Below are 10,641 nucleotides of genomic sequence, written 5' to 3'. Positions count from 1 at the left end.
TAGACAGTGCTGTAAAGTATTTTCCACAATCTATCAGCCGTTTGCTATCAATTCTAGTATGTGACACATGTTTCAGAATAAATGGAAATCTGAATTTAGTAAAAATTAATTTAATTGAATTAAATTATCTTGGCCTAAAAAAGAAATGGATCCCAATTTGCGCAACGTAAGTCAGTTTCTCATTTTGCAAAAATTCCCATTCCTGGTATGCATTGTTATGTATTTGCAGCTAAAAGACTTTCTCACATTATACAACAAAGTTACGGAATTGTGTTTTAGCCGCTGTGTTGATACACTTGGTGAAAGGGAGTTGGGTAAGGAAGAGGTTAGTAAATAATAAAATAAACCCATATTTTAACTAATTGATAATATTATACGGAATAGGAAACCTGCGTTGACAGATGTGTTACAAAATTTGCACGTTTCAATCAAAATATGATGAAAGTCTATGTAGATGTTCAGACAACGATTAACAATAAGCGCATGGAAGAACTGGAGGAGAATGCGAAAAAGCTAGAGCAACAACAACAGGAAGAGCGTCAGAAGGAGTTGCAAAAACAACAAGAATTAGCTGCAACCTCTGTTTTAACACCTGCCCCATCTGTGGGTCTGCCTATGTAGCAGAATCAGGAACTACTGCAGTCCAATGCGTATGTTATGCCACAAGCGCAACTATTGTTCTCGCTGCTGGACAGTTAATTAGTTAAAATATCATACCCATACACACACCCGTTGATGTTGCGCATTTCCGTTATTTGTCTTATTGGCCTGCCCGCGGCAGGCAAAACAACATTAAGCTATTGGCTGCTGCAGCAACAAGATGCTGCCCTAAAGGATTATAATATTTTACATTTGTGCTATGATGATTACCATGGTGAAGGGGCCTACAAAGAACAGCGTTTGCATATACTGCAGTTGCTGGAACAGCTAATAACAACAATTAAAAGTAAAGGCAAGCAGTCCTTTGAATTTCCAATGCGAATACGTCGACGTGTCAGCTTAAACAGCAGCAACTACGTCATTATATGCGACGACAATAACTATTATCGCAGCATGCGTTACAAGCTCTACCAACTATGCTGTTTTCAGGACTGCAACTTTGCACAAATATATATCTCAGCCAGTTTGGCCAGCTGCCTCGAACGTAATGCTAAGCGAAAGGACGACGTTCCTGTCTCTGTGCTGCAACAGATGGACAAGCGTCTGGAACCACCTCGACCCATCGTTAACGCCTGGGAACGAAATAGTCTAACATTGGAGTCCATAGAAGCGACGACTGATGTGATTCAGTTCATCATATCATCTTTTGATAAGTCACCCAATGCTAGTTTGAAATTAGTTCAGGTTAAGGCACCACAAATACAAACAGTTGCACATAAATTGGATTTGATGTTGCGCGCGCGCATTAAAGAAAAACTACAGCTTCAAGATGCAGAAACGAAACAAATACAAGGGCAGCGGCTTAACAACAAACGTAAGCAGATTTTGGCACAGTTCAAGGCAAACAAGCAGACAGATAATGATCACGTCGATTTGGAGTACTTTGTGAGTGGATTGACTTAGCTTAAGTGTTAAATTAAGTTGTTCAATTTGGTCGCATGGCTTTTTACATATGTACAAATATGTATGTACATACAAATGTACGTATAAAGTACATAACATTTGCGTATATTGTATACTAGTAGAATCGGCGTAAGTTAAAAAATAAATGTACAAAAAATTTCTATTGTACAACGCACACACTTATTGCTCCTAAAAGCTAGCCTTAAACTACAGTACTACAAAAGTCTTTCTACATATGAGCTGCCTCCCTTGCTTATGAATCCTTCTGAGTGGCTGCCGCTTCTTTGAGCTTACGCTTTCGTAAGACTGAAACACCTTTATCCTCACCAGAGCTGCCAATATCGGCCACCTCCAGTGGACTTTCGAACTTTTCATCGTCGATAAACTCGGAGAGTTCCTCCTCATCGTGTAGGCTGCTTTTACTAGAAAGCACCGCACTGCTGGCGCTCGTCCTGCGCTGCAGACTAGTGTATTTGGTTTGCAATGCCTGCAGCCAACTGGCCTCTGGCCAAGACCAATGATACCAGCTCAGCAAAAATATGACCAATATAAAGAATAGGTTGGTGCTAATGGCTGAAAAGACACCTCAAGCTATAGAATAGCATGCTACAAAGCCAAAATTTCGCTGCAAACTTACCCACAACGGCCGAGAGGACGGGCCAGTTGAACATTATATAGCGTAAACCTGTGAAGTCGGCCACGATATGCAATGTTACCGTATAGAATTGTATTTTTTGTGACTGTATCTCGACGTAGACATCGGTAATCGGGTGCTGGCGCTCCTCCAGATACCGCGAGAATATCTCAACGGGCACCTGTTGGAATTCCTCCTTCCAGCCGAGCACGTAGAGTGGACTCAACGCCCAGGTAGTGATCAGACGTATCAGAGGCGAGTGGTAACGCATCATAGCCGAGCGACACGAGTGTCCACGCAGCATAGAGTCGTAGTCGCGCATCTCAGCACATACCATGAACATGCCTAGCTCCAGATTCTGCGGCGATTCGGGCATATCTATGTTAACAATGACCCTATAGGCTTGACCGACCATTAAGAGTTGCTGCTTCTTGGTCAGCGAGACATGGGCGTGTGGAAAGCTGCAGGGCGAACTCGTTTCCAAGCAGGTTCTGCGTAAAAACGTACGAGATAGAGGTTTTTTTATTTTATTTGGAACAATTTAGATGCTATTTTGTGCTCACTTGAACTGCATGTGGACGGGTCGGGTATGTGATAAGGCCGGCATGTAGCTATAATAGAAAGCCACGTACAGGAACACAGCCAGCCAGATTATTAATATAACAGCAAATGCAATCAACCCGACGCGCAGCACCACCTCCCTTATGGAGCCAACTTTTTCATCTGCCTTGCTCCGTAGACGATCGTAGACATTGAGTGACAAATTGACAGCCGGTTTCACCAAGAAGCGTCGTCCAATGCCGAGCGGATCAAAGCAAAAGATTATGAAACGCAGCAGGAAATTCATGGCTGACGTTGACGCAACGAAACGAGCCCAATATGCACGGAGGGAAGCCTATTGCAGTTGCTTTAATGTTTAAGCACGGGCTTATCAGTTATTGGTGTCGATTTGCTTATCGCTAGCTTTTAGTTTCTGAACCCCAATTATCTAATCGATTAATGTGGCTGGTTGAATCATTTCACGTTTATATTTATAAAGCGTTGATATTGTTGTTGCTCAAAGGTCGTTGTTAGCACGCTACCACCACTCTTTATACACAAATTACAACTTTTGTGATTTTAAATAAAGAGCAGCGCGCAACAGCTGATTGAACGGTGGCGTTGCCAACCATCCAACAATACAAACCATTGCTATACCAACCAGCTGCAGACGAGCTGGCAATGCCGTTTGAGCTTTGTTGTTTTTGTTGCGTGGCTGTGCTTATTAAGAGGAAAGAAAACGAAATTTAGGCAAATGGTATTGCATAAAAATAATACCTAATTGGATAGCGCACATGCAAACACAATGTACAAGCACGAATTATACGGTTTATTGATGAGCGTGTGCGCTGTAGTGTGAAATTTGATTGGCGAAAAAGGCCCCATGCAAAGAAGGCGTTTTTACATGAACACAAAGTAAAAAAAAAGAGGAAGAGAGCTGATAAATACTCATTCGAGATCGCAATCGCTGGAGAAGTTAAAGTTCTATTGATTTAAAAAAAAACTGCGTAAGAAAAGACCCAAAACAAACTAACAGCAAAGCCATGAGCAACTACAGACATCATGGCGGTGGTGGTGGCTATTGTGGCATCGAGCGCCACCCACATCCACACCATTTCACGTATGTGAGCTCCTGTGTGAAGTACTTGATATTCCTGTTGAACTTCCTCTTTTGGCTCTTTGGCGGTATTCTACTCGGCATTGGTATCTACGCTTTCATGGACAAATGGGAGGCAAATGGCTGGGTGCGAGTGGAGACCATTTACGATGTTGTTTTGAATATATCGCTGGTCATGATTATAACGGGAATAGTGGTGTTTGTAGTCAGCTTTGCAGGTTGTTTGGGTGCACTGCGCGAAAATACATGTTTGCTTAAGTTCTATTCCTTGTGTCTGCTGATATTCTTCCTTATGGAAATGGCCATAGGTAAGTTGTTTTAGGTATTTTAATTGATCAGAAATGATATTTACAAATTATTGTCTGGTATGCAGCCATCGTGGGCTTTGTGTTCCCGCAGAATATGAACTCTTTTCTGGAGGAGAAGTTCACGGATAAGATAATACACTCCTATCGCGACGATAGCGATCTGCAAAATTTCATTGACTTTGCCCAACAGGAGTTCAAATGCTGTGGCCTGAGCAATGGTGGCTATCAGGACTGGAGCAAGAACGAGTATTTTAATTGCACGTCGCCATCGGTGGAGAAGTGTGGAGTACCCTACAGCTGTTGCATCAATGCCACAGACATTAGCTCTGGTCTAGTCAACATTATGTGCGGCTATGGTGTGCAGGAGCATTCGGTGGCAGCCGCCAGCAAACGCATCTGGACGTCGGGCTGCATTGAGATCATCCATGTGTGGGCCGAGCGTAACTTGTATGTTATTGCAGGCATGTTGTTGGGCATAGCGCTCATCCAACTGTTTGTCATCTATTTGGCCAAAACTCTCGAGGGACAGATCGATTTGCAGAAGTCCCGGTGGTCGGCGTGAGTTCCATAGCACCCGATGTACGGGTACACATACGACGACTACTACAACCACACTTGAATGGGCGGAACTATCGGACTGGGACACAGAGAATGAAGAGTCCATAAATCTGGTCTAAAATATTGGTATTGGTGTGCCAAACACCACACATTGTGCAGTGCTCAAATACTTCCGTATTACATGTCTTATTTGTTATCTTCGTCATTTTATACTGCCTATGAATCACGTTTTCTTGCCTTTTAACAAGCACAATTCCTCAATGTTTGTTTTTGAGATTCAGCATGCTTTTAAAACTATCGTTACAGAATGTATTATTTCACTCACATGTAGTATTTTATGCATGCACCGTCTAGTTTTAAATTATACACAGCATACTCAATATACATAAATATGCACTCTACTAACCACTCATATACACATATACATACGAACAAACTTTGCCATTTTAAAGAAACTCTAATTGTATTTTAAACATCATGTTCGTACTATCTCTGTACTCAACAATTTACAATATTCAATATTTGTGCAATTCTGCAAACAAAAGACATACAATACATAATTGTGTACGTAATAGAATTTCGCAGACTCAAGAAGCGTAATCTTTAAGAATAGTTACAAAATTAAAATTCAAATGGTCTGGGAGTGTAGGCATCCAAGACCTGATTTATATATATATATACTTACATCTATAAATATTGTATGTAGCTACAACAGGTGTGTTTTTAAATCATGTCTGCGCATTTAGTCGGTAGTTTGTAAATTTTGTGATTCGTGTTGCGTTCAAAGTAAATTCGGCGCAAATTAAATTTTATTCTGTAATGTAAATTACAAATAAAATGCATTTAAATCCAAATACATACATATGTAAAACAAAGCATATAACAACCCAAAACAAAAACAAAGTAATTAAGCTCCACAAACAATCGATAAATATGCAATTTATTATAATAAAATATACCTATACATATATATCTACATAATAAATGTATAAATAAATGAATCAACTTTTAAAACATTTTTCGACTAAATTCTATGGGTGAAATAACTCCTAGATCTGAATGTGAAAATGGACATATAATATTTATTATAACATAATTTTATTTCGAGTCTCTTAACTTGAACATTACTTTATATAAAATTATTCAGTCAAATCAAATGCTTTTCACACTTCATTTGCAAATATTTTCTGGTCAAGTTAATTTGAAACCTAAAAATTTTCCCAAACCGCTTCATAATCATACCTATTTAGAAAATTTCTGCATCGTTCAGAAAGATAAAAGCTGATGGTTTGCCTATTTTACATTGATGAAGGGCAATAATTAAATGTATAGTAAGGATCGTAACTTTCTATGCTAGCAGGCCAGGATCGGAAATGGCTAATTCTGAGCCACAAGATTCCTCATTTGAACTGGAAGAAATAATTATTGATTTTATTTTACACTTTTTATTTATTGGTAGACCGCAGAAAAATATAAATACATACTCTGTATGTATATTCCTTATTCTTTTAAAAAGCAGTATAACTATCTGTGGTTAGAAATAAGAACTCCCTAAAATAGATATTTTTTCTTAATTAAATGACTTCTTAAAGGGCGATTTTTAGTGGATAAGTGAAACCCATATGACCAACTCGCCTCTTTTCTTATTGCATTGTGCTGTTTGAAACGCGGTGTTGAACTTATATGGTGTGGGAGAGAAAGTTGGGGCTTGTTGGCGCGTCTTACGTGACACTTGGCGACCGATATGTGAAGCAAATACATACATACATACCTATGTATGATAATTGCTGTATAATTTGAAGGCGTAACTAGGAATACTTCTTGGATACTTTGCGCCTTGATGGGACGCTTTACGCACCCTGCGAAATGGCAGCCTAAAACGGAAGTGCACAAAAACAAGAAATTTAGCGTAAGCGTTACCGATGGCAACAGTTGGCCCAACAAACGACTATATAGAATATTGATAAAGCACGTTCGGAGGAGTGCATTGCTTCAATTATATGGGAATGATGGGCACTCGCGCTCATACTGGACGTACATATTTAAATTCCTGCATCACTGTGCCCATAGATCCCTGCAATAATTGTCCAGCACCGATTTATAATCGACCCAAAACATATATGGGCAAGCAAACGTCAACAACAACAGCAACAAATAAGCAGCCATGTCATAATAAGGGCAAGGCGCGCACTAAAGCGGATACGGAAACGGGACAAACATGGACCAACAATACGGGCATACGATCCTTGGCCAAGTTCTATGACAGCATTCCAGGTGAGATTTTTCGATTTACGGTCCTGCAAGTGATTGAAGGTGAACAAATAGCTGTTATTGGTAGAAAAAATAATTAATAGTGCTAAAAATTAGTAACAAGCAGTAATAAGAGCGACCTTATTTATTTTTTAAAGGTATTCAAATAACAATTAGTTTCTATTTAAATTAAGCTAAGCTTAAACTTAGCAACTTTGACAACTATTTAAATATATATATATATATATATATATATATATATATATATATATATATTATATATATATAGAGAGAGATATATATATAGATAGATATATATATATATATATATATATAGAATATCTATATCTATATAGATATATATCTCTATCTATATCTCTATCTCTCTATATATCTCTCTCTCTATCTCTCTCTATCTATATCTATATATATATCTATATCTATATATATCTATATATCTTAAAATAAATTGAAGCCATTCTTCGCGTTCTAAGTGACTCGAAAGTTAGACTTCGATTTCATATATATATATATTCACAATTCCTAGCCAATTACGATTACTAGCTACATTATAATAATGCTTTTATTCATATTTCCCCCCAAATAAAATCTTGTTATCCTTTTAATCTATTAATTTAAACAAGAAAGTAATCAATTGTAAGTTGAGTTTGTCCTTTTATCGCAATTTGTATCTGAAGAACGGCTTTAAGCTCTTTCAAAACCTATCTGTATTATAAAATTCCTTTCAGATTACTCTGATGTGAAGCATCTGCATCAGGCTGAGTTTTATTCCACATTGCAGCGTCTTCGATCCACCAGCCGTGAGCTGCGCAGTCAAGCCAATCCGCTGGAGAGATGTACAAGTGCGGTTGGCACAAATGCCTTGGCCAACTATTGTGGCATAGCTGTGAAGAGCAAATCGAAAAAGCGAGCTGGGAGTGCGAAGAGCAAAAAGAAAAAGGCGCCCTTATTTCTGGCGCCTAATATTACGCCCATTTCGCAGCCAATGGAACCGGTGCCGGTACCGACACCGCCACCCGTAGCTCATCAGGTGTGCCATAAATTGCCTCCCAACCACTGCGAGCCCATCATCATACCCGCCGCTACCCCCAACTTATGCCTAAATGATGAGTACAGCCGTTGCCTACGGGACTTGAGTCGTTTGAATAGCTTTAAGCATGACTTTGCTGTCGAAGTGGCCGATTTTAAGCGAACATTGAAGGACTTTGAGCAGGAATTCAAACGCACGGAAAATACGTCTAAGCGAGAGCGTCACAAAGCAACAACCACAAGCACCAGCAGTACACAGACCAGCAAGGCGCCCGCTCAGCACACTGCAGAGCGCGCAAAATGTCGCCGCGAAAGGCTTCGCAGATCCCTCTCGGTAAACGATTTACAGGGCATAGCCTGTGAGGAAATACCTACAAAGCCGCAAAGCTTGGCACATCAAAGCATTTACTTTCCTACACGCGCCGCGTCCAGTGATGTGCCCAAAATCCACATTGAATCCCCTTCAGTGTCTTCCAAACGCAGTAGCAGCGCCGCATCCAGTCGTGTGCGTGGCCGTGCCAGACGTGCGAAAAGCAAACCCAAGACGGAAGATGCTCATATCAAGGCACCACTAAGCATTTTCCAACTTGAGTCGCCCAGACGTGCCGCATCACATGCCAATAGCAGCGCTTCGCCCATGCATCCCGTGGCACGACCGAATCTGGCGGCCACTTTACGTGCGGAAGTGTCTCGCAAGAAGGTAAAGGAGTTAAAGAATAATTGTACCTACCATGATCCGACACCACAATTCGATTGGGAGGTGCGCAAAACGCCTGCATGGAAATCCCTTTCGCTCAAGTAAGTATGCCGCGAATCCTATTCCTAGATATTAATAGTTTCCATTGGCAAACTTTACTATAGTGAGTCGCACAAAGCTTTGCTGTCCATACGTTTGGCTTCGCGCAAGGCGGAGCAAGCGCTGCAGGAGCGGGAATATGAGTTGCACATGGAAATGATGAGGCAGCGTGTAAAATCGGCGCCGCTATTGCTGGAAGGTCCCACCTACTGGGGTCCGGAGGTGGGCAAGCTGACGCACACGTGTCGTAGCGAGGGCCTCCAACATGCATGTCTCAGCAATCAGCAGCGGAGCAAACAGCGCAGTAGCAAAAAGAAGTGCGGAGCAAGCACGAATCGTAGTAGTCGTTGCCCGACGGTGGCCAACGATGGCGCCAATAGCAACAAGTTTCAGCAGCTACGCAAAATCTACGGCTCTGGCAGCACAGTAAAGTCCTGTTCACGGCAATCCCACCGCAGCTCCAAGGCTTCCTGTCGGCACGAACCCGATATGCATGATAGTGCCGACGAACTGTGCAGCGTAGATCGTGCTTTTTTATAAAACAGACAGCATTAGTCATAAATATAGTTTTTTGATCCGTTCTAGTATGTATAGTAGAAAACATTTTATTCAGGGCGTTTTGCTCAAACGCAACTGCAGAAAATTGTCAGCAATTTTGTGGGAAGCTGTTTGATCTGCGGTTAATGGAGCATTTCCCGGTCGTTGCAGTATTACAGATTGCATGCCGGCTGCACGCGCTGCTGCCGCTTCTGTAAATATCAATAAAAGTGACCGATAGCGTGGAGCAGTAAAACGTGTAACAAACCTCCCACCACATCCGTTAGAAAAAGCACCTCCTCTGGAGGCACGTTCAGCGCCTTTGCTATGTTGGTATAGGACTCTTCTTGCTGTTTATGGCCCACGTGGGTGTCGAAGTGTGCGCTGATGTGTGGCAACAGATTACCAGCTATGCTGTGACCAAAGATTAGCTTTTGTGCAGCTACACTGCCACTGGAGTAGACGGCAATTATAAGCCCGGCTTCACGCCAGGATTGAAAAGTCACAGGCACATCCTCGTACACGCTGCCAGCAAATAGTTTTAAAATAATATGTATTGAACGATCGTGCCATACTCACTGTCCCTTTAGCTGACCAGCTGTATATCCCTTCGCCCAAATTAGTCCTTGCAACGTTTTCAGCGGCGTCACCTTCAAATCCTTGTCGATAAGATAGTGTATGAAAGCGGTGACGTTATCAATTTTAGCGCCATCAGTGTTCATAGTCGCTGCATATTCAACGTACTGCGGCGTCCCCATCAACTCTTGGACGAGTCTCTGCGTCTCATCAGATGACCAAGTGTCCTTCAAAAATGTAAATGCATTTTTCTTAGCATACGGAAAGAGGACATCGTGAACAAAGCTGATAGAAGTAGTTGTGCCTTCAATGTCCACTAAGACTACTTTGGCTATAAGTTCTAGAGATTTCGGCATGATGTTAATACACAGTTCCACAGTAATCTATGCAGAGCAATATTTACAAGATAAGCGGCACAAACAGCTGATAACAGCGATGACAAAGACTCGAAGTCGATAGCTGACGTATCACTTAGCACACCACTATTGGCGACGCGCAAAGCAGTGCTGGTTAGCATAGTGCGGCTTGGAACATTATCCAGCACTGAAATTGTATTTTAATAATTTTCACTTTTTTTGTTTTGCATTGATTGAAATAAGGATTTTTGCGCAAAATAGCAAAGTGCCACGTAGCAATAAATGTCAAAGCAGTGCAATAATCTATAAAGGGCTGTGAAAGAAGCACGCAACATCAAATTGAGCGCAAAAAACCA

The 10,641-nt window shown here is 41.2% G+C and overlaps 6 protein-coding genes across 7 annotated transcripts; 4 read left to right on the top strand and 2 right to left on the bottom strand.

The window, feature by feature from the left end:
* The first annotated feature begins 64 nt into the window (after positions 1-64).
* LOC115623446 (mitochondrial import inner membrane translocase subunit Tim10B) lies at positions 65-728 on the top strand. The gene is made up of 3 exons (XM_030517796.1): positions 65-166; positions 230-325; positions 385-728. The coding sequence occupies exons 1-3, from the start codon at positions 146-148 to the stop codon at positions 619-621; spliced, it is 354 nt and encodes a 117-aa protein (XP_030373656.1). The 5' UTR covers positions 65-145; the 3' UTR covers positions 622-728.
* On the top strand, positions 704-1,731 carry LOC115623445 (L-seryl-tRNA(Sec) kinase). Its single transcript, XM_030517795.1, has one exon. The coding sequence runs from the start codon at positions 736-738 to the stop codon at positions 1,561-1,563; it is 828 nt and encodes a 275-aa protein (XP_030373655.1). The 5' UTR covers positions 704-735; the 3' UTR covers positions 1,564-1,731.
* Positions 1,604-3,248, bottom strand: LOC115623444 (seipin). The gene is made up of 3 exons (XM_030517794.1): positions 2,761-3,248; positions 2,201-2,688; positions 1,604-2,136 (listed from the first exon to the last, which is right to left on the bottom strand). The coding sequence occupies exons 1-3, from the start codon at positions 3,042-3,044 to the stop codon at positions 1,817-1,819; spliced, it is 1,092 nt and encodes a 363-aa protein (XP_030373654.1). The 5' UTR covers positions 3,045-3,248; the 3' UTR covers positions 1,604-1,816.
* Positions 3,249-3,780: 532 nt separating this feature from the next.
* Positions 3,781-5,651, top strand: LOC115623576 (tetraspanin-33-like). The gene is made up of 2 exons (XM_030517974.1): positions 3,781-4,162; positions 4,228-5,651. The coding sequence occupies exons 1-2, from the start codon at positions 3,781-3,783 to the stop codon at positions 4,722-4,724; spliced, it is 879 nt and encodes a 292-aa protein (XP_030373834.1). The 3' UTR covers positions 4,725-5,651.
* A 1,078-nt stretch (positions 5,652-6,729) lies between these two features.
* On the top strand, positions 6,730-9,356 carry LOC115623921. The gene is made up of 3 exons (XM_030518478.1): positions 6,730-6,994; positions 7,720-8,818; positions 8,882-9,356. The coding sequence occupies exons 1-3, from the start codon at positions 6,730-6,732 to the stop codon at positions 9,354-9,356; spliced, it is 1,839 nt and encodes a 612-aa protein (XP_030374338.1).
* Positions 9,357-9,395: 39 nt separating this feature from the next.
* LOC115624398 (enolase-phosphatase E1) lies at positions 9,396-10,486 on the bottom strand. Of its 2 annotated transcripts, XM_030519128.1 has the most exons (4): positions 10,333-10,486; positions 9,933-10,269; positions 9,622-9,878; positions 9,396-9,565 (listed from the first exon to the last, which is right to left on the bottom strand). In XM_030519128.1, exons 2-4 carry the CDS (start codon positions 10,109-10,111, stop codon positions 9,426-9,428), a joined length of 576 nt encoding a protein of 191 aa, XP_030374988.1. In that variant the 5' UTR covers positions 10,112-10,269; positions 10,333-10,486; the 3' UTR covers positions 9,396-9,425. The 2 variants fall into 2 exon arrangements, with proteins under 2 accessions (XP_030374988.1, XP_030374987.1); XM_030519127.1 differs by lacking the exon at positions 10,333-10,486 and having other exon boundaries at positions 9,933-10,304.
* Positions 10,487-10,641: the final 155 nt, after the last annotated feature.

This window comes from Scaptodrosophila lebanonensis, unplaced genomic scaffold (genome assembly GCF_003285725.1).
Source record: "Scaptodrosophila lebanonensis strain 11010-0011.00,11010-0021.00 unplaced genomic scaffold, SlebRS2 tig00000053-arrow-pilon, whole genome shotgun sequence".
Lineage (NCBI taxonomy): Eukaryota > Metazoa > Arthropoda > Insecta > Diptera > Drosophilidae > Scaptodrosophila > Scaptodrosophila lebanonensis.
The sequence above is the reverse complement of the archived record's forward strand: the minus strand, read 5'-3'. Positions and strand labels throughout refer to the sequence as shown.